The sequence below is a fragment of the Poecile atricapillus genome, chromosome 3 (assembly GCF_030490865.1).
Source record: "Poecile atricapillus isolate bPoeAtr1 chromosome 3, bPoeAtr1.hap1, whole genome shotgun sequence".
In the NCBI taxonomy this organism is placed as follows: domain Eukaryota; kingdom Metazoa; phylum Chordata; class Aves; order Passeriformes; family Paridae; genus Poecile; species Poecile atricapillus.
Genome location: NC_081251.1, coordinates 23695513 through 23720120, shown reverse-complemented (window position 1 = coordinate 23720120; position 24608 = coordinate 23695513). Strand labels below are relative to the sequence as shown.

Genomic DNA, 24608 nt, shown 5'->3' with positions numbered 1-24608 from the left:
TCAGAAAATGTTTATTAGGAGTCTTTGTGCTTCTGCTGTCTTTGTGCCTACCTACACTTTTAACTCAGATGCTCTAAATTGCATATGTAGCAAATTTAGTGGTATGAGTAACCCTCATGAAGGTAGAGAGAGAACTGCAGACCTGGGTACAAGGCCCTTGTTAGCCTGGGCAGATCCAGGCTCAGATCTCCCATGGGAGCTGTAGCTTCATAGTTTGTGTGCAGCTCACTGCTGGTATGCAAAAGATTCCAAATGGGAAGGCAGAAGAGGAGCTCTGATTCTGTAACAGAGGGGCTGTGATACTGTGCAAGAGTAGGGACTATGGGTTTCTGTCTCTCATACAACACTCCTAAAATGCAATATATATGAAATATCACTACTAACATGAAGCGAAAAAGAGAAGACAAGAAAGCACAGAAGAAGAGGATGGATAAAATCAGGGCAAAGTGAATCTCAGGTTCTGTAGCTTAGAATTCTTTTATTTGCAGCTATGCCCTTTAATATCTTCTATATGGGTCATCAAAATGTGTTCAACATCCCCACACTTAAGGACATGCTTCTCTTCATCAAGTAGGATACTGAGTGTAGCTGGGAATAAAATAACAGTGTTGATTCCCAGACTAGAGAACTCTGCTTTTAGCGTCAATTTTTTATTCAAGCCTGTGTTGCCTGGGCAATGTCAGGGAAAATATAAATTCTCTTCTGTAGGAGGAAATGCTCTTCCTCCAACTTCTAAAATGCTTATCTTTGTGTACATCTGAAATATGATGAAGCATGTGTCCAAAAAAGTGTATTCCCCAGTCAGCATTTCAAGTGGGTGTGAATTTCAAGTTATTCAGAAATATTCAGTCATGGGTGGGGGAGAGAAGGAGCACCAGATTTCTTTAAGTGTACATTAAAAGTGGAAAAGGGACCAGCCAGGCTCTTCACAGAGGTCAAGTATCTGCAAGCTTATAGCAGGGTTCCCAAATGTCTTGATTTTCATATGAATTGACACATTAGGCTGTAATCAGGGCAGGTCCATATTTGTTCATTTCTTGAACTAAAACCTTTGCCCTCCCCACAAATGTTAAGATCAAAAATCCTGGGTTTGCTTAACTTAATATTTAGAAAGTATGATGTGTGATTTTGGACATTGGTTTAGTTTTATCCATGATGTGTTGCACAGAACATTTAAAGACATGACAATTTCCTTATTTATTGCATAAAGATCATCTTGGATTTAGGCTTATCTTTAGATCCATGGGACTACTTAGCAAAATTTCCCCTGAAAAAATTTCAGTTTGAGTGAATGAGCTGGGATGCTTCACTCCAGAGCAGAAAATCTGGAAAATGTTTTTTCTTTACCTCTCCCCATACTTGCATCCGAGTCAACAATTAAAAATGTAATTTAGAGATGAGATCATCTCCCTAACAGTTCTCAATCATGAAGCTATCTCCTTCTGTGATTTTTAAAGTATATTTCTTTAATTATTAAAAGTTTTGAAAAAGCAGGGTCTTAAGAGAGATCTATGCACTGAAAAAGTAATCAATTGCAGAAGAGTTTCCAGTTTCACCTCCAGCTGCCATGACTGTCACATACACATCAACAATATTGTGAAATCGCCTCCCTTTGCATACTCCTTCCTAAAGACCTGGTTTTCTCTCTTAAAAACCCTGAGTGTATATCTCCATAAAATCTGTGATGAAGAAGGAAAAAAACAAACCCCAAGCATACCCTAAACCTGCCTGGACTGGTAGTACCGATCCTTTCACCAACTCATATGTAGCCGTGCCTTTTTTTTTTCCCTTTAAATATATCTCAAAACAATGTGAATGACATTGTGGGCATTGATAAATGCTCTTGAAAAATAAACATCCCGTGGCAGTTCAGTCTCTAGTGATAGCTCAGGTGCCTTCCAGACAACAGAAGCTACAAGGCAAACAACGCAAGCTGGCACGGAAGAGGTCGCAGGAAGGTTCAGCCAGTGTGAGCTCGAGGTTCCCAGGGGCCAGGAAGGTGAGGACGTGTTGGCAGGCTGGGAAGGCTGTGCCTCCAGCACTGTGCCACAAATCACTCTCTGAAGGATGCTGGCTCCAGCAGTTCAAGTAAACGTGCAGTCCCGCATCACACCTGGCTGCTACTTAACACCTCAGTCCTGCACAGGAACCTGAGCTACTCCTGGGAAATTAGAGGTTGTTTCACATCTGTATCAACAAAAGGAAAACTTTGCTTTGTGAGGTCCCAGCAAAAGCTCTCAGCAGATACCTGCACTGATAACAGTGGTTATTTTTTTACCACTGGCAGTTTTTAACCACCCTGTTGTCAGCTGCTGCATGATGCTGAAGTACAGGTGATACTCTTCCAGAGCCTGCAGTTTGGTCCTGTCATGCAAAGAGCCCATTCTGAGATAAAGCAATAAAAGGAGAAATAAGACTCTGATTATTGCAACAGGACCACAGCCACTTGATTTTATTAGTGCTGTCATTAAAGATGACTGCTGGCACGGACACAGGCTTGTTAATACTTTTCAGTGTGAGCAAATACTTATTTTTTTTGTTGTTGTGTGTATCTATGGAGTAAAAAAATTAGTTTAATCTGTTTTCTAGATATTGTTCCTGGTATACCTCAATTTTAAGCTTTATTAGTGTAAGAAACACACAGCCACAGCCAGTTCCTCAGAAAGACTAATTTAGAGCACCTTTGCCTCACAGTCCCTAAGGCTTCAACAACAAAATGTGTGTGTGTGTGCTGGCAGCTTCCTAGCACTGAATGTGCTGATAACACTTCAGCACATAATGCAGCTGTGCCTAAATTACATTCTATACAGATCAATTAATATAACACAAGTTTATTTTAGTGGAACTATAAACAGATGATCAAGTGATGCAACAGTTTTTATTACTTATTTTTATTTAAAAAGGAATAATCTCCAAAAAGTTGACTAGAGTTGAGTCAGAAAAATATCCAGAAACATAAAACCAGCTCAACAAATCTGCAGTTTAGTAATTCAATACCAGATGGTTCATATACTGGGATCGCTGTGAATATTTAGAGACTTTTTACTCAATTGATATACATACCACAAATGCAGTTACAATCTAAAACTGATTGCAAAAACAGAGAAAGGGGAAAAAGAGACATAAGATCCACCTACCTCACTGGCATCCTTAGCCAATCTCACATCATTAGTCACTGAAACGAAGAAATTTTTTAGCTCCTAAGCTATTTTTTATGGATATACGGTTTGAAGAGGACACCAATGTTGCTGCCATTTTGACACAGCTTAAGCAACACATTCTTCAAGGTCATGCCTGTATTTGTCCTCAGTATTTGTGCATTTGCCAATGTGAGTCCCCACTAAATTATGCAAAGTGTGGTAAAAGCTCTTTTTATCTCTGGAAGAGGAAGGATGGGAGGAATATTGGTGCTCTGTGCACCTAATTGGTACTACCTATAGCACTGATGAAAGTAAAATGAGTTAAAATGTGCTGGGAGTTAAACTGCATTTACAAATTAGCTCAGCTAATGTGAATCTCACAGAGGAATTATGCTTATTTTGACTTTTCAATATATTTTAGTTTAAACAGATTCCTAATCAAATTAAGCTATCTTAGAAAGACCTTTAATCGTGCTAATGGGATTGAGCTAGAGAGCCTTTAGCAGGGGAGCAGAAGCTCTCTGAGGAGACACAGAGCTATGCTGAGTCATTTTCACAAACGGATGGCGAAAGTATTCTTGCAGGATGAAAAAGGTAATGTTAAGGTAACTTCTCCTGCACAAAAAGAAAGCACTAAAGGAAATTAATAAAAGTTAAATAGATTTGCCTAATAAGGAGCTGCACAGAACCTGTTTGCAGAGAAGACAGCGCACGGCTGTGTTGTGTCAAGTGTTCACTGACCACTGCATGTTACAAAGATCTCAGAACTCAAACTGCTCATGAATCACTTCTTGGTGCTGGGCATACTCTTGGAAAGCAACAGTCAGTCAGGGTGGACAGCAGTCCCATTGCCCAGAATGTGAGACCAGAATTTGGAATTCAATTTCCTCCTGTATCTGCCTGTCTACTACAAATTCTGCAAGAAGAGCCAATAGATAGGGATTTCTGTCAACCATATAATGTAAGGTGGAATTATCTAAATTGACAGATTGTTTCATTGGAAACCTTTTAATTTAGAAAAAAAGGATATTAGACTTTTCACTGTCAAATCTGTTACATGTGTGACTAATAAAGACCAACAAGATGATCCAAGAATTTACAATTTAAATAGCTAAGACTAATCTTAAGAAGATTTATGAGAAAGCTGATTTGGAGTGCTATATTCTATAAATTAATAGTGACAGATTTTTATGGGTAGTACACTTAGGAAATGACTACAGAATAAAACCAGGAGGTTGTTATAGTCAAAGTTAAGCACTATAATTCAAACAAATGATTCTGTTATTTACTGGCAACCATATGTTCACATGATACAACCTATATAAGTATTTTTATTTTAGTATATAATACTTGGCAAGTACCTTCTTTATAAGGAGGCTCATAAGGTCAAGGCTGAAGAGTAATAACATGTTACCAGTGCTCTGCACTGAATAGGTAAATAGTTTTGATGATACACTGTACAATTTGTAGACAGACATGATTGCCAAATTTTGTATCAAATATACCAGTTTTTATATCAAACATACTTTTCCTATAAAAGACACTGATAAAAATTTGCATATCAGAAAACTAAGCAAGGAAAAGGCCTCAGTTAATTAGATTTTATAGTTTATATACCAAATCCAGCTATGTAACCCTTGAAAATGAGGTCTTAACCTTTTGAGTTACAGGTGCTTAGCATTTCAGAAAACCAGTTTAACTTTCCATAAAAGAATCATAATGTGGAACTTTTCAATTATTAGTATATTTAACATTTTACAGAGCAACTATAGAAATGCGATTGTACCTGAAACAGCCTGTCAGACACAGATACTGCTGAATTTGTTTTGAAGAAAAAGATTATATAATCCTTGTTTACAGAACTTTTATATTAGAATAGTGCAATAGAATGACAATGTAAAAATAACATAAAAATCGGCCATTGTACTTTGATTTTTCCATAATATTAACTCAAAATAACAATTTTTTGGTACAGCATTTTCTTACTCTGAGGGAACTCTGAGGAGGACACATAGTTTGGAAGGTGTGAGTTATGAGCTGCCTTTAAATTACTTTATAACATTACTCTCTGTCATGATCCTTCATTTTGCTGGTACTTGGAAATCTTTAAAGGAGCTTGTACATTTATAGACGAACAGGTGCTATGCAATGTACTTTACATATAAACCTCACTTTTTATCTGCTAAAAACAAATCTACAGATTAAAGAGAAATTTAACATGTAACACATTTGTATGCATTTTGCAAGCACACCTTAAGGATTTAATATTATGTTCCCTTTTCAACAGATTTTATCATTTGAATGATGTGCTGTCTAAATGCATTTAACTCAGAGTCAGTAACTGTGGTTTCAGCCTAGGTGTAAGGTAGACGCATTTTGAGATTCAATTAAAGGCACTGAAATAAAGCAGTACCTTAACTACACACCTGAGCATAATTACTGAGTTTCATTTACTTTTGAGAACTCAGTTTAGAAATGCAAGTTTACGCCAGCAGGTGTGAGTTGAGCATCATAGGCAACCTTATCCTTTTACCAAAGAAATGTGTTTAGCAATGGTTGTGAAGATGGGGAAACATTGCCCTTCAGGTATGTGCAGAGGCACTCAGACTACAGGAGCCAACAGGATTCCTGCATCTGCTCTGGGGGCATAGCTCCTGAGACCCACCTCAGGCACACTCACCCACACTGAGTGCACATCTTTTAACTGCACTGCAACATAACCAGTCTTGCTTGAAGACTAGAAAATTCACTCCCAGTGAATATTGATTCCTTCAGCTTTTAGTTCCAAAGGTCTTCAATAAACAAAAGTGACAAATAAACAAAAAATTACTTATATAAGGGAACTACTTTATTTCAAAACCTAAAGATTTCACAAGATCATAAGTACTAAAAATATAGAAATAGTTCCTCTGTATTTATAAGTATGTAACTTGTGGGTTTTTTTTTTAAATTTCCTTCACAGCTTGTTATTTTTGTTGAATCCAAGCTAGGCATGTTTCCGTATAACCATATGGAAGCTCTTGAGTTCGCTCACTTCTGAAAAATGTAGTTTTCCATAGGACATATCATATAATGAGTGATTGAATCTAAAATAAATTAAAAAAACCCAGGATTATTTAAAATAAAATGCAAAATAAATAGATGATAAAGCAACAATGTACTTCAGAGCAGTTTCTGATATAAAGCAGTTTGGTGAAGCTGAGAACCCAGATAAATGCGAACAGTGAAATAATAGTACAGGCACTTACCATTTACTTAAGTTTTTAAAAGGTGCTGCATTATTGACCTATATGCTTTTTGTTCAGTCAACCTTGAGTGAATTAATTAGCAGCTGGTATTAATAGCAGAAAGCAAATAGCCACAAACCAACTGAGTTGCAACAGTGAAGTCTGAAAGATTAGAAACAACTTCAGATATGATTTACTTGATAAAGACAGCAACTTATAGGTGACACTAATCATACTATTACCCACACAGTTGCTGAGATCTGCATCATTCCTTTGAAGCATCATATAGAAATACTTTTTTCTGAGATTTGATGATTCCTCAAAATGAATTAAAACCCATTAACTGGGGAGTGACCATTCCTCATGATCAGAAATCACACTGCAAAAACGAACCCAGAAATCTGTAAACGGCACAAAAAATTCCGAGGCCTTTTTTGTTAGCAGCTGGATATGCAACTCCTTCAGTCCACTGATGGGCTAAAGGTGGCCTGTCCAGCTGCAGGGAGCTCATGAGATCATTGACCTGGGATAAGGCAAACCTCCATGAGACCAGTAGAAGACTGGGACATATGAATCCCACACCACTTTAGATCATTACATTTGTCCATCTGGTGCACTGCTATTGGAAACTTTTGTGTTTAATTTACTCTTATTTTCAGGCTTGCACAAACCTCTGGTTCCACCATCTGCTCACTTTTTTTTTTGCACACTTGCTCTGTAAGTTTTGGAAGCTGGAGAAAGGTATAATAAACAATGCCACCTTTTTAATGCCTCTCTCATCAAGCTTCACAATTTTATCTTATCCTTTAAGTAAGTATGATATAAAATGTGCGTTTAGATGGGTATTTTTCCCTTTTGGCTCACTTTTCCTTTTTTCTTCGATGTTATTTTCAGTCATGTTTAGATCATTATGATCTGACAGCATTAGGGGTCAAGAGATTAAGAATTATTTATTATTATATTATTATTTATTATTATATTATTATTATTATATTATTATATTATTAAGAATAGCTTAGCTATTCTCATATAACATCAAGTCCTGTAGTACATTTATTGCTAGGGTATGAGTGGGACACTTTCTGTAGAAGTTTGACAGAGCATATGACGTAAATTAAATCTTATTTTTTCTAAATAAGGTCCCTTTTGGGAAAAGACCCTTGCTACATATGTAGTCTGTCAGAATGTGTTGCAAATGACTTGGAAAAATGATAGATTATGAACTTAGAAACAGAACAGCAGGTGTTAAAAAGAAACGTTTTGCCAGTGAAATGGAGACTGCAAAAATTGTCATTCAGATGCACAATCCAGCTTTCAGGAATATTTATCAGAGCGTACCAGTCACCATATGTCAGTATTACTATGCCAATTTATACCAGTTAAAACTACATCTAAAGGTGGAATACATGCTGTTGTAGAAAGAAATTATCATATAGGCATTTTCCCATAATTTAGTTTGCTCTACATTAAACCATTAAACCAAAAGATAAATTTGAAAATATTTGGATGATATTTGTTCTAGGAAAAATTAAAATGGTGAGTACCAGGGCCATCATAACACTCTCTTAGCTGTAAGAGTACGATCTCACCACAGAGACAACTTTCCTGGAAATCTAGCTGTAGCAGTTGGTTCTGTTTTCTTCCCATCATAACCTCAGTTTAGTGAAATACTTTTGGTAATTTTTTAAATACATATTCTGCAATATTATGCATAAGTTGAAATTTGGTGTCTTACCTAATACCCAGTTTTCTGATAAAGATATTATTTCCTGGTACTTCTTTCCTGGTTTTTTTCCTATACAGATTTTTGCCTGATGTAAGTCTTTACATATTTTCCCTCCTGCCAGCTGTATAAGTTCAATTAACTTTTTGCAGGATGGCTGACTGGTAGGAGATACAAACATGACAGGCTGGTTTGAAAAGAGAGTCTGCTGGTATTTTCCTGTTGATAGATGACGCTGAAGCCTGCAGATCTGTATTCGAAGAAACAAAAAAATTAATTAACCAGTGTGTTACATTTCCATTCAAAGTAAGACTAATCCTTGTTTCTCATAATTCAGAAAAAAAAGAGAAATATATTAATTATTAGAAATTATTGAAAAACTTTAGTTTGTAAGGTGTATCAGAAATAAGAATTTCTGACAGATAAAATATACAAAGAATTTTCTCTACTTCATCAATACAATTTCCAAACCAGAGTTTGATATTATTTCATTATAGGTCAGACATTTACCTATAAAACTTCTTAAAGCACTTGACAATATTATTTTTCATCATAGCTTTATATTCTTACATTTATAACACTGGCCATCACACAGAAATCTTAAAGGATATTATAAATTATTATAGTCTTGCAGCACAAATACAAACTGTGATAGCCTTTATAATATATAATGCTTGTTGGTTTGCACTGGGGAGTTTACAAACATACCTAACTCAGAGTTTAAACTACTTTAGGACCTCTTCTGCTCCTGTGCTCCACAGATACAAACTATATTTTAGCTGCGATGTATGAAGTAACACAAATGTACCAGCACTCAGAAGGAACTATTTACTGTAAACCCTTTAGTGTCCACAAAACCAAGAGAAGTTCTTTGTGAATGCTGTGCAGCTTGTAACAATTGATCATTATAACAAAAAGCTGCTTGACATATAAGACAAATTTTCTTCTCAGTATATACCTGGCAGAACAGTGTTGCAGCAATTAAAGCCATCTCCTTTAGCTATAATATGTGTAAAAGCATACAGCAAGTGCACACAACATTGTATGCAAAATAAAGTTTTCATACCAACATTAAAAAAAACCACTTGTATTTCACAGTGTGAGGCTGCTATTGACCTGCCAGAGCAATATATATAACAGTTCTGATTTTGTATCACTTGTCAAAGTTTGGAAAATTTGTACTAAGACTGGAGTTAATTGCAATATGAAAACAAAAAGAAATGTTTCATATTATGTGAAGCTTGGAAGTTTTTATACAGATGACAACATGAGCATGGAGGAAAGGTCATTTTGCATATATCTGGTTTATGTGAGACATCTGAATATGAAACTATAGTGTGTGAGCAGGGGTAACTGGAACAGTGGAAAAAAATAGCTCTTGAGTGGATTCCTTCCACTCAGCACACAAACATGCTGTATGAAACTATAGGCACTTAAGAATCTGATGTGATAATGTATGTGCTTGGAACATGTGCAGCCAAAGTAAGAATCTCCACATGATTTGCAGGGGTTTATAAAGGAAGCTAGAGGAAGATCCTGCAAAGTCTGAAACCCATGGTAACTATGAGGCTTCAGCTCAGCGGTTCTGTGTCACTGGCCTCTGCTGTTCTGGGACATGTCAATCCCTGGCAATCTGAATTTTGAGATTTCCTCCATCAATAAATAATTTAGCTTTCTCAGATTGTTCATTCCTTGGTTGCTTTTCTGAGAATAAAATTAGGTTGATTCTTTGCTTTCTGAATTAATGAAGTTATAAAGACTGACTGCTATGGATGAAGCAGACCAAAAAGACTTGATCACAACCCAAGAAATACCCTATATTTTCTATTTCTTTGTAAACTTAGGTTTAGGAATGGTATGGCACACCTAATCCTGTCTCTTAGCTGCTAAATAATTCTGTTGATAACAGTATCATTGCAGAGTTCTATTGCAGACTTTGGAGGACATTGAATATATCTGATGGCCCTTCCTGCACCCAATGCCTTGCACTTGCAGACCTGGATTTGGACTCAGTGGAGTATTGCCTACCTCCATCTGAGCAGAATGCTCTTCTAGGAGTGCCTGTCTTCTGGGCGTTGTGGTGTCAACAAAATCAGAAAATTAATAACTGTACTTTTTAAATACGTGGTGTCAGCTTTGGAATTCTCTAAGAGTACCATTTATGATGGGCCTTGTGAGGCTTAGAGGCTGTGATCACTGTCTTAAAAGGAGACTAGGTCAGGAACATAAACCACTTTGCATTCTGTAATGTACAGAGCAGTGTGATTTTGGTATTATTAGGACTGTAATCATTAATCTTAATTTACAAGCTGTGCAATTGTGAAACTATCAAACTAGTTGTTGTAAGCACTTTCAACAAATTAAAGTATGCACTATAGTGAAAAATAACACTCTATATCAACCTTGTAACAGCCTCATGACAAATGCAATGCCATCTAAGTTCATCTGGCACAGAGCTCTTTGGAATTGTTTATTGGCACAAATCAGATGCAACTGATAGAAAAAAGACAATTCCAAAGAGGGTATAGTGCTAGGTTATCTACAATAGATTAGATTTAACTAAAAAAGACAAAAGTCACACTGGTTTTATCGACCTGAAACTCCAAGATTTTAAAGATAAAAATTATTAGAATTGACAAGTTTTTATCTTCGGAAGGCAGTAGGACTTGTGTCAGATAGAAGACATCAAATATAAATTGTTTCAATCAGCTATTTCACGTATTTTAGAGAATATTATTTAAAAGGGCTAATTGTATTCCTGCTTCCTAAAAAAAATCCCCTGAAAGAATTTATTTGCTGCCACTGTAATGAAAACTCATTTATATAATACATCTTCCTATAGAAACAGTTGTTGGATGAAATTAGTATTAAGGCAAATGTGTACATAGCTAATCGTAACATTAGGAAACCCAAATTTTAAGGACCTAACAGCACTCAGCTCATGCCCACAATTAGCATGCTTTATTTATGCATTCAGTACATAGTAGGAGCACCCAGAGAAGGGAAATGCTGCCATGCTATAGAGCAGGTTTCCTTAAACTGCATTTACAATTCCATCTGGGTTCATTACCAGTGCGTTTGAGAGGAGGCAGGGTAAGAACACAGCACATCCCGGTGGTCGGAACGAAGGAAAGGTTCAGCATGGACTGTCATCTCTGCATTTCCTTTGTCTGGATCACCACCACCAACACTTTCCCAATCAGCTGTGCCTGGATTTGCTGATCCACTCACAGGCCACAGAGAGGCAGGAATCATAGTGTTTACATTCAGAGGTCAGAGAGGAGTCTGGAAGGTTAACTTTGCTTTCTGGCCCACTGGCCTGAAAGTCACACTGCTGGCCAGCTGCTGAAGGGCAGCCAGCTGACCACACAGGCTTTGGCGGGGGGATGAGAGGGCACAATCAAGCTCTTACCCCTGAATTGACTCAGCTGCCTTTGCAACTTCAAAGCCTTTGCGGCACTCCAGGGGTGCTCCCAGTCCTTTGAAACCATACCCATTTCACGCAAACTTTCACAAATAAATAAATAATTCCTTAGCAGAGACCAAGCCTGGGAAAATATCAGATCCCAAAAGCAGCTATTTCCACGAACTGTGCATCTATAAGTCAGTAGTTATGGTTACAATTGTGTTAGTGCCTTTTAGACTGCACTGATTTTCATTTCCAATGGTATTCTTTAGCAGATGAACACTAAAACGAAATGTTATTGATGCATCTATTGAATCATTTTGGTAAGATTCTAAGCATGAACCTCATCCTTTCACTAGGATGAATGGCAGGAAGGCACCTTTTACATGCATACATTTCTCATAATTGTGCCATTAATGTAGTTGTTTGTTTGAACCTAAGTTCTAAATGGAAAAATTTACTTCTGCTGGCAGAAGTAAAATTTAAGGAATGCATGACAAAAAACTAAAGCCTTTCTTTGTTATAAAATAAAAAATATATAAAATATATAAAATAAAAAATCACAGAAAACTTCAACTATTGTCCCTCCTGTGATTCATTTTCAATCCCCTCCAAGCCAAAAGAGCATATAGTATAAAAACCTCTGAACTTCATAGTTTTGTCTAGGACTGTATGAAAATACCTCCTGCTGGGCGAGGTGCCTGAACAAACACAAAACTCCATAAACTCCATAGGAGACAGCTATCAAGTGCCACAAAGGTATTATCTCTGAATAATACCTAAATTCATGTAATATGTAAGAAAATAAATGTTTTGAATGCACTTGGAAATTTTTAAGCACTGAAACTGCTAATTTCCTATATACAACACTCAATTTTCAGTGTCCAACTTCCAGAAAATAGCACATGAAGAAATGTCCAGTCTAAATTGCTATTAGAATAATAATACCTCACAAAAATGAAACTAAGAGTATGGTTATGATTTATTAAAATTATAAAAAATTGTATTTGTAGCCTAGATTGATAATGTGAAGTACTAGCTTCAATTATATATATAATGTAACCATCTTTAATGACTACATGTCTGAAAATTTGTGCATGCACAATCAATGTATGCATTATTAATCTTCATTCTTAATTTCAATTATTTACTAGAGATAAATATATCTACAAAAGACCAAATTTGATTTATTTTATAATTAATATTTGTGCTTAATTTTATAATTAATATTTGAGCATTTAATATAGCATTTATGAAAACATGGAAAGCTGTAATGTCTTGGTTATTGTTACTTGCAAAAATAATTAATATATCCTATTAAATGCAAACAGCAGAAAATGAAATTGCAGACACAACTTTTAAGAGAGAAGATTGTATATTTTATGGTTTATATCAATCCAGACTATTATTCCATTTGAAATTGATGAGAAATTGCTCTGTAAAAAGAAAACTGACTGCTGAAGTGTTAAGGATTAGTTTACTACTCTGCAAATATTAAATGACAAAACCCCCACAAAACTGATGAACCCCAAACCCCACAGGCTTTATGCTTTGATAATGTACAAATTTAGCAGTAAAAGATATATAGAATAGCATATACATTGAATATAGTTTAGTGGTGTTGCTGGGGAAATATAAGCTCTAAATTTTAATATTCATATTATTTCACTATGGATCAATATAGTGTCTAAGTGATGTTTACATTTTCAGTTGCTATAATTCTTTATGAAGCCCTTGTGAGGAATGAAATAGAAATGGTATCTCTCTTACGAATCATTACACTTGCATGGTGATATGCATATTTGGACAGTCTGTCATTTAGTAAAAATTTAAAAGAAAAACACATATGTGGAGCCCCATGTATATGTAGAGATCAAGGGCTTACATCCACACAAGTGAACCATCAGCCTGCTTCTGATAAAAAGGAGAGTATTGCAATGTACAGACTTCTGAAAGTACAGTTATCCTGCAGTGAGGAATTTGCAGAATCTGCAGGACCCTACAGGGATCAAGGAGGTTTGTGTTAACAATGCAGTACTGCTGCAAGACAAAGAAGAAATGCTTTCTTTTTCATCTTTTTAAATATCAGGTTTAAAAGGATAGAAGCAACTAATCAAGTAGCAACTCTATTTCTGTAGCAAAAACATGTGCCGTACTTAAATTTTCAACTTAAATTAAAAGCTCATCATTTTCGTTTTCCTTAATTATTTTTTTAGTTGGTTTTTTTTCTTTCTTTTTTTAGCACTTGGCTGAGTTTTTTTAACATGTTTGGAATACTAAAATTGAAATAGTATTCTCTAAAAGATTTAAAAAATACATTGAAATGCTGCAGTAGATAAATAAATTGGTGCACTCTGGCATGAAAAGAGCATGTTAAGAGCTGGAAAAAACCTTCTTCAGCAAGCAGTTTCACAAAGAAATAGATCCTCAGCTTTCAAGAATGCTGTCTCAGTTAATGGAACACCACACTGATGCAAGACCCCAAATGGTTCTGGATGTACTGCCATCCTATTACCCCAACAGCATCCAGAACTGTATTCCACTCTGGCAAGACATGCATTTGTTATTGCTAGTGATGTTTTTCATTCTCAGAGCAAAACTCAACTTGCAACATTTCACAACATAAATTCATTACAAATATCACATCTTTATTTATTGAAACAATGCTTTCTCATTGGTTATTGATAACCTTTGGCTGAAATAAAAGTTCCCTGTCTATCAAGACTTCAGACAGCCAGAAGTGAGAACATTTTGAGTGCTTGAAAAGGCTACATCAGCACCCCAGCATGTGCACACACACCGAGATTTTGTACAGGCGAACAGGCCATAGGTTTCTGCGGTACAAAACCTGATGCTCTGAGCCAGGAGCCAGAAATGGAAGAGAATAGAGTAGAAACTTTGGTCCAGAAAAAAGAAACCTTCAATGTCTGGTCTTGAAAAATAAAAAGAAAGCAAAAGGAGGAATGGCATACAGTTAAGACTGTATTATCTGAGAAGTTCTTCAAGACAGTTTCTTCCCCTCCTGTGATACTCCTTCATATAACAGTTTCCTGGCCAAGGCGAGGGCGAAAGCAAGAACACTTGAATCCAGACAATTTAGCTGATATTGTTTCTTTCTACTGTGTTTTGGCAGACAACCGTGCTTCTCTCAAATCCCACAGACTGATAAGAAAAGTTAATTTCACCAATTTATTCTCTGAAAGACTGAGTACCAGTGGGAATACTGTATGAAAATGTTTGGCAAATAAATCTACTGTTTGGCGGATATTCAAAATTATACTGGAAGATGTCTGAACCATTTTTTTTCTGGCGTAGCAAATTTTTGCAAGAAAAAAGACTAAATTCACTTATTTTTACTTTAATTTCCTTGTTTTCCAGAGACAGAACTATTTTTAAAAACTACATAATTCCATGTAATCAGCTATAGATTAATAAAAAACAAATCAGGGTAAAGCAAGGTCTTTTCCCTTTTGAGAATAATTATGACTTGCAAATCAAGGAGCTGCATTTCCAATACATGTACACTCTGATAATATTGCAAGATGCAGTCACTTTACTATAACTATTTGTTTAGAATTTCAAATATATTATGAAATAAATGTATTTGCATTTGATTTCAACACAAACTAAGTATTTTTGAACTTAAAAAGTCCTTTAATTATAAATTAGCTAAGAAAGGGTATTTCACAACTAGAAATCTAAGCCTTTCTTCCAATATACCTCAAAACTTGTCCTTCCTTCATTTTGTCTTATTTCAAGAGAACTCAAGTGACTACTAGGCAGTGATATGAATGCAAACTGCAATTGCAAATCTATATCAAAATTCTGCAAATTATGATTACGACGGGTTTTCTCCACAAGAACATCAATAAAGCAGCCCTGTTCCATGCCTCATGCCAAAGTGGTATGTGAGTGTGGCACATGCACCTCTGAGCCCTGCACCACTGGCATACCATGAGGGTTACTTACATGTACTACATGTGACAAGTCCCCAAGAATCCCAGTACAATTCAAAGATAGAAATCTTCCACCTCCATACATGATCTAGTCCAATGCTTATCTTCTCTCACAGTTAGAAAGCTTCCCTTAATGGTATAACCTAAATTGCCTCTGATGCATTTTCAGCCCATTATTTCTTGTCCTAGTGCCAAGGCACATGGAGAACAATTTCTTCTTTTCCTCTTTGCAACAACCTTTAAATATTTGAAGACAGTTATCATGTCTCCACTCAGCTGTCTCTAGACTAAACAAACACAGTTCTTTCAGTCTTTGCGCTGGGGTCATATTTTGTAGACTTCTGATAGTTTTGTTACTCTCCCCTGGATTTTTGCCAATGGATCCCACATCTTTCCTGAAGTGCAGTGCCCAAAACTAGACATGGTATTCCAGCTCAGGCCCCACTGTTCTCTGCACACTACAAACAATCCATGTGTCTTATGCTTAGCATTCCTGTTAACACATCCTTGTATGCCTGCTTCTTTTATTGGAGTATGACAGAGGTTACATATATTGGTTCAGATCATCTAAAATACTGAGTTGCACTTCAGGCAGAAATATTGTATTGTCACTCTGCAGGTGATTATTTGTCTGCCTTTGCACTTTTTACTGAACTCCATCATACTTATTTCTGATTGTTCCTTCTATCTCTCAAGGTTATTTAAATTCCAGTCTGTTGTAGCTTAGCCTTGGTGGCAGCTAAGCACCACAGAGCTGCTTGCTTCACCGATCTGCGGGATGTTGGGAGGGAGGAAGTTTGCAAGGGTGAAAATGAGAAAACTCATGAGATGATATGGAGACAGTTTAGTATTAAAGAACTGACAAGGTGAATCTCCAGTTCTACTAACTTTACATCACGATTAACCAGATTTTACAGCCTGGTACCTTAGCAAAAGCCTAGATAACAAATACAGCATATGGATGGAATAGTTGTGCATTTTATGCCAATGGTTCCTATATGTGCTGGTGTAGTGGCCTCATTATGTTTAGGACAAATCTCACGTGAGCCTATGTGGATCTTCTGCGCAGGAGATCTAAGTGAGCAATGTTTAATCTAACATTTTATACCTGGCATTATTGGTAGGACACTCCAACTAACACAGTTTGTAAATGTCTGCAAGTTCAAGTCTCAAAAATGCAAAGCAAGAAAAATAAGAACAGAAAGTTTCTTCCCTTAATTCAACTGACAGTTGAGTCCACATACAAACCAAGAAAATCTCAGCCTCCAACTAATTTGCTTTAGACAACCAGCCATGACTTTAAAAGGTATGTAATATGTACGTGGACCTGTTTTTCCTCACAGCTGATGAAGATCTGTTCTTGATGGATCTATCCTCACAGGACCTTTGGCAAAATGATACTTATATTTTTACTGGTGTAGTTGAATGCAATTTTGAAACAAATCTGTTAGTCACTCCCATTGAGAGTACTTTTAGTTCTCACTGTGGAGCAGCCATCAGGGCACAGACTGTACTCTGTTTGGATGGAATACACTCAGAAGCTGTGCTCAGTTCAGGGGAGCAGGCTGGAACGAGCCCAGAGCCTGAAGCATGTGTGCTGCGCACGGTGCTCTCATCACTCACTCATGCACTCTGCAGATCCCTTTCCAGCCTGGATTACTGACAGGCACCAGGGAGAATGGAGTCACTCTGGAAAATGCAATGGGGCAGTAATACAGGTATAGGGTGCTTCTTTCAAATGGAATTATTAATTGCACAAAAATAATGACCTCAATTAAATGTAGGCTATCTTTTAACGGTTGCAACTCGCCCATATTGGTATCTCATAGTTCGTTCTCATACAACAACAAGAAGGAGGAAGATTAATTGCATTTTGGCATTTATTCCCTCATATTGCAACCATTTACCCATATTTCATATAAGGTATCCTCTAGGCTTACCAAACTCTCCCAACCCACATAAGGCTTATTGTTTGTTGGGTTTTTGTTTTAAGCAGACCAGTGCCTATTGCATGAGACCAGTATGTTATTAATTTCATCAGAGTAGCTTAAGAAATTAAATATTAATGAAGTAAATAGCAATGTTTAATCATATGAGAGTAAACACATCTGCATTTTCACATACTGAAAGAATACATTTCCAGATAACTGCATTTCAGTGATGAAAGACCACACTGAAACAGAAACTCCATGAGCTAATAACATGCTGCACTTAATGGAAAACAACTTGATACTCCCAATGGTTAAATACTACAAATAATGAAGACACAAGGCATGGAAGCCTAGTATTTGCATTTAAGAAAAAAAATCAAAATTATAAGCTCATTTCAACTACCTTAGGCTTTTCAGATATTGAAGATATTGAATCATTTTGGACAGTCCAAATTTTTTTTTTTTTTTTTTTTTAATCAACACAGGATATTGTGCAGTGAGTTTCAAGAATGACATTTGTTTTGCTGGCTTAGGGAAGTGGGGAATCCTTCCATTTGCCTTTAACAGTAAATGATAAATCCAGTGCTGTCAACAGATTTGATATACCTGGCAATGTGCAGATGAATAATACTTTGGTAAATAAAAGAGTTTTCTATTCCAGTAATAACAAAGTGAGTGATCTTGTTGAAAGGAAAAGCCTGGCAAATGTGAAGGGTTACAGAGATGCTCCCAAATGGCTCATTCCCCAAACAGTTGTATTAAGCCGTAATAAACGCATTCTTAACATTAAAAATAATTGCTAGTTTTATCTTTAAAATATGAAAATGTGAGTACTTTTGCTGTGTCTCAGCAGACTGAATTGTTTTACATGAAGGCAGAATACATTCTTCTCTCTACTCTTCAGTTTTAGCTGAATGCCATTGCAACGCCCAGCAGTAACTCAGTGTGTGCCAAACTTGAATATTTTTAAGCGTCATTTGAGTTTTAGAGGCTAAAGTAAGTGATGGGAACACAATCGTCTTGGGAATCTACAAATAACTTAAAAAAAGCTCATAAATCTGGCTTTCATGTTTAGGTTTTCAACAGCTTTATGAAATATGTCAAAGCTTGAACACAGTGAGTTAGTTTTCCTTCAAATTTCTAAGGATTGACTTTTCTAAATTTTTTTATATGCTGCAGAGAAACAAATAAAAAGAACTTGGCTTTAAAAAATCAGGCATCAGCAAGTTACTCTTTTTAAAGTTGCTTTCTTAATTTTTTTTTGTATCAACAGAGGAAAAACTAAGTAGGGCAGTCTAAAGTATTCCCTCATCAAAACAACAAAATGTTTCTGTTTAGCACACAATATATTGCAGCATACCAAACCAAATATTAACAAACATGTGATGTATAATTAAAATATATTTTTTTCTTAAATTGTTTAAAAAAGATGGATCATAATGACTAAGCCAAGCAGAAACCTGGAGAGCTGCATTCAGAAGTCCCATGCAAACTCTCTACTTACAGGGCAACACATGCACTACAATGATAATTAGCAGTGAATTCTTGGTTTTTAAAATATGAACTAAAGGGTCAGTTGAAATTACATCAAAGTTCAACAGCAAGAATCTTTAAAATTGTCTGAGAATCACAAAAAAGAGCCCACTCAAAGAGATCACCTGGCATCACACATGGTGCCACTTCTGTGGAATGCTGCCCACTACAAAACTAGACCTTATTTGGTTTGTTTTCAGGAACTCCCAAAAGAATTGCTATTGTGATTACCTATGATCTATAACTTCCCTGAATAGTACTCCTTGGCAGGAATACTTCTTTATGTGTAATAACATCTCCTCCTCACTTAATCTATGTCACAAATTGGAAGATCCCATAGGAAGAATGCAAAGCAGACATTTAATCCTCCAGCATTAAAAGTAGCAAGTGGAGTTGCCAGCACACACAGAGCAAAAAAAACCCCTAGGTGTTCAAATATTTGTCCAGGTGCTTTTTGTCAATTGCGTTTTAAAATAACCATTACTCAGAAAAGAAAAGTTTTTTGGAGAGGATCACTTTCTTCATAAGTGCTAAACAAAAGACATAACTAACAATTTGTATTTGAAGATTATTTTCATGAACTATTTTACTTTTTAGCATGACAATAATATAAGAACTTTGACTATATTGTGACAGTAAGCTGGGACTGTCTTCTGTATAACTGAGGGAGAAATGTTTAAGTTGTGATTACAGAATAAGTTTAAAGCTATGATAGTTGGTGGGGTAATGGCCGAGTACCTGGCACTAAATTTTTTTGTCTTTGCTCTTCTTATTTCTCAAGTTAAGGATAAGTATTTGAAAAGAATTTGTTTTAATAAAGTGAAAAAATGAATTCACAAACCACAGTCATAAGTTGTACATGGTAACAAATGATGCTCTTCTACAAATAACTGATGCCAGTACCTGTTTAAGGAACTGACACATATGAATTTGTGAGCTAATATAAAAACACAGTTCCAGCAGATTACCCCACTGTTTTCATCTCAAAAGTCTACAGGAGGCAGAGCAGACACTGTGTCAGTAACCTGATCAAATCCTGGAGGAAAACAGAAGTCTAACATGTTGTTGCTGCAAGTAAGAAGTTTGAATCATAAGTCTTATTTAGAATATGAACTTATTCCTGATTAGGATTTCAGATGCATTTGGGATTTCAACATGTAATAATATTTCCACATTTAATTTTTTAATTAGTTATTTTTTAGTGACAAAGATAATGGAACAATATTAATTTGACTTATTTGATATTTGCATTTGGTCTTGCAGGAACTATCTTAATGAAGATAAAAGTACGACTCTAAAGGCAAAGCTTTTGAAGTGTCTTGAAGTGATAATTTGAAGTTGCAATCTAAAATCAATTCATAAGAAAGTCCAGTTCTGTTTACTGAAAATCTAATGGTGATCTTCCAAAAACCTTTTTTAAAAAGAAAAAATATTGTAAATTCCATATGGAATTTGGAATTTGTACTGTTTTTAAATTTGAGCTTGCCAGTTATGATGCAGTTAAATACGGAGAACTAGGCAGACTTATAATGGTAGTGGACTTTTCAATGACTTCTTATGCTAGCCGGGCAAAGTTTGTAAGGTCAAACTCCTGACCCTGTCCTCCTTTGCAAGTTCCTTTCTTATATTCCTGCTGTTCTTTGTTGAAGAATGGTGCAGAATTGAGTGTCTACTACTTTCTAGCCTATCTGGATTTTACCTGAAGTGCTTTAGCTTTAGTGAAAACAGAAAGCGTTTTCAAGAGGCTGCCATTGCATATGCAAGCGGTTCCAATTTGAAAACCAAAGGACACTCAGCAAGTAGTGTACATAAAATATAAGCAACTGGCATTTGAGCTTAAGTGCAAGATAAATATTCTGAAGTACAGAAACAGCCACAGTCTTCAAGCAAAACTGATAGTTATTTTCTAGTCACACATCAGGATGTCTTAGATAAAACACAAATGCTCAATAACTTCTCCCCTGCAAACTAGTTTCCCAGTAAATGTATGTAAATAAATATTTATCATATCTGGCTCTGGTCCAATCCAGAATTCCCACTAAAATCCATGGGAATAAGGTGGGTGTATCAGGAATACATCTTTAGTCCTATAACAGTGCAAACTCTCATCATGTAACAGAAGGTACTGTTTGTTTGCACACATACTATATTAAAGTATATACACTACTCAGAGAATGAGGAAAAAGAATATAATCTAGCTAGTCCTGCATAAGGGAAAAATTTTAAAAACATCCTGCACACTCATTGGATCATGTGCATATTTTTATTTAAAAATTCTATTAGGTTTAAAATTGATGAGCTAACATGGTAGTTCTACCCACAGAATTTTTTCTCAAAATGACATTACTGGTTGAAGTGTAATGCATTTGTCCTTATGCTGTGGACTGATACTGGGAGAGCTATAAAGCCATCACTGACAGACTGTTAATGGAGGCAAGAACTCACTGCACAACACTGGAATACTCCTGGGGTTAAACAGAGAAATAGTAATGATATGATTTGGAGGGAACTAAAGAAATCCTTCTTATTAAAGAGTGTCATAAAGACTTTGAAGGGAGGGAAAAGCTAAGTCTTCTCCAGAGAAGATAAACACATAAACTCCAAACTGGTTTTTAATGATTTCACAGCTAAACAAAACTACACGGCATCGTCATGCTCTTCTCTGCTATATAACAGACCTCTTATTACAAACAAATATGACAATTAAAAATTAAATAATCCCATACTAAACTTAAAACATTAGTTTTATTGATTACAAACTTATCACAGCTGATTACTTCTCCAGTTTGAAGTAAAGCTGAAATCAGGTATGAGATGACTAGAGAAGGAAAAATCAAAATACTTTGATGAGGCAAGTTTTGTATTATTTCATAAATAAAAGGAATACATCATGGTTTTTTATGTTCATTAAAAGCTGAATATATTCACTGAGACACACTTTGGTAGTGCCAGCATGATACAGTCACAAAGCATGCACATCAGGGTGACAGCTAAGAAGCAACAGAGCTTTGCACATAATCTAAAACTAAATCTGTATGTAATTTCCTTCCTTTTGTTAATTGAAGATTAAAACTAAATCAAGGGGAAGCCTTCTATGAGGCTACTTCCAACAACAGATGACTCAACTAGCACCTGAGAATTTGTTGTGCTTGTGTGTACTGGGGTTCTGAACTTCCTGTTTCAATAAAATACCAAACAAGTTGTGTTTCCTTTACAAATAAGCTATTACATCAAACCCTGTTCCTATAAATTCAGTTTTTGTCCACATTCCAACATTTTCTTTGGCAAATGTAGAAACATTCTAATTAAAGAGAAGAGAAAAACAAGCATCATTCATCGTGGTAAGAATGAATGCTCAAGAGAACATCCCTACTGGTTACTTGTCCATTCAGTTTAATTTGGCTTTTTAAGTGCACTTAATTATGCCATGTAGTTCTCTGAGATAAAACATGGGTAGCAGGGTTTCCACTAATAGTGTCTTGTGAAAGCTATTAAAGGTAATAATTCCTCTAATCCCATACAAATGTAATACCACCTGTGTAAAGTAATTAACAATATTTTTAGAACACCATAATACTTAAAATACACTATTCTTTAACATATAATTTGCATTTTTTTAACTGGAAATGTTTCTGTGTTTTCCTCAGCATGAGATAAGAGCAATAAGAATCCTTACCAATGTCCTCTTTCCTCAGTTTTCGCATTTTTTGTTAATGTTAGATTCCAGATGAAAGACCTCTGTCTACTTCATTTGCAATTAACCATGAGAAAAATAAACTCCCATGAAAAGGTAAATACCAGACCTGCAAACACAGCATAATGTAATTGCTTAAGAACAATACAGCCTTAATATTACAACATATGTGGTTTCTTTCCTAAATTTATTTAACCACAGAATTGGAAGTGCTGATTCACCCAGGCAGAAGCTCAAACTTAAAATGACACTATAATAGGGGTTGTAATTAATCAAAATTAATTTTGGATAAGTCCATATGCACATTGTATCTTTGTGGAGAGCACTGCTTTGTCTTATAAACCAAAGGCTTCCAGTTAATGAAGTTAAAACCCCAGTCAGCTGCTCGGGGTTGTGTTCTAGGCAAATCTGGAATGCAGTAGAAAAAACCATCCACTGTAAATGGTTAAAGCCAGTAGGGGATGCCGAAAACTTCTGATAAAAGAAATAACCACTACGATGTCTGAAACACCATCCAAAGGCAGCATGAAAATAGAAATAGTCCAGTTAATCCTGGAAAACCCCTAAGTTTGAGAAATGATCTCATCAAAAAGGAGAATGACTTGGCAGTGTTGCTGAGAAGAAGCCAGCAGCCCTAGAGCAGTGGTGAGATGCTCTTGGGAAAAGCACATAACAGGAGTTTGGATGGCAGTGTGTGCTCACAGCCCAGAGAGCCAAACATGTCCTGGGCTGCATCAGAAGCAGTGTGACCAGCAGGACAAGGGAGGGGATTCTTCCCCTCTGCTCTGACCTCTTGAGACCCCACCTGAAGAGCTGCATCCTGCTGTGGGGTTCTCAGCATAGGAAGGGCATGGAACTCTTGGAGCACATCTCCTATGAAGACAGGCTGAGATAGTTGGAGTGTTTAGCCTGGAAGAAGACTCCTGAGAGACCTTAGGACAGCCTTCCAGCACTTTAAGGGGGTTACAAGAGAATTGGAGAGAGACTTTTTACAAGGGTATGTAGTGACAGGATAAGCAGAATGGCCTTAAGATGGAGGGTAGGTTTAGATTAAACATTAGGAAGAAATTATTTACTGTGAAGGTGGTGTGGCACTGGAACAGGTTGTCCAAAGCTGTGGATGTATCCCTGGAAGTGTCCAAGGTCAGATTGGATGGGACTTTGAGCAACCTGGTCTAGTGGAAGGTGTCCCTGTCTGTGGTGGACGGGGTTGCAACTTGATGATCTATAAGGCCTCTTCCAACTCAAACCATTTAATGATTCAATGAACTTCCAGAAAAAAAACAACCAAACAAATCCCAAACAAAAAACCAAAACCAACAAACCTGAAGCAAAAATCCCAAGAAACAATATTGTCTACTTCTAATATCAGATGAACCACTATGTCCTTGAGCATCTCCTACATTAGTAAGCAGCAAGCATCCCAATCTACATCACACAGAGAATAATAATAAAGGGATCACAATGTGGTACTGCTTCAAGAAGCACATCTTTAGTTTAATAAGTATGAGCTTAAACTGACCAAAAACCCAATGGGATGGGACAAACAGATCTTTCAATTATTTATGCCATTCCTATTTTATATTTTTCTTCTAAGACACAATTGACTCAACTATGTAGTTCCACATAGTAAAGTTTCATCCAAAACTTCTTAATTAACATCATAGTTATCTACCTCCTTCATGTCAAACTAAACCCAGAACTTCAATAATAGTCCTCAATAAAATCTGTAGAGTTTGGCCTTGCTTTGTATTGAAACTACAGCTGTTAAAAGACACTTACAAGGTACCTTAATTCAGGCAGGAATCTCTGAGGCTAGGCAAAACTTTTGGTAGATCACTAAAGTTTTGGGACAAGTTCTTCAGTTTTAACATGATAGTGAAGACCCCTTTAAATGAATGCTTAAATGTGTACTTCCTTTGATTTTAGAAAGTTAGTACTAACCCAAATTTTTATACTTTTCCTCTGGATTGTCCTAATATGTTCAAAACATACCAG

The 24608-nt window shown here is 36.1% G+C and overlaps 1 protein-coding gene across 1 annotated transcript in view; it reads right to left on the bottom strand.

The window, feature by feature from the left end:
* Window positions 1-6032: 6032 nt before the first annotated feature.
* MCPH1 (microcephalin 1) overlaps window positions 6033-24608 on the bottom strand; it is a 126241-nt gene continuing 107665 nt past the window's right edge. The window contains exons 13-14 of the mRNA XM_058835526.1: window positions 8103-8340; window positions 6033-6226 (exon numbers count right to left, since the gene is read on the bottom strand). Coding sequence (XP_058691509.1) covers window positions 6171-6226; window positions 8103-8340 — 294 coding nt within the window. The 3' untranslated portion in view covers window positions 6033-6170. The remainder of the gene's footprint in view (window positions 6227-8102; window positions 8341-24608) is intronic.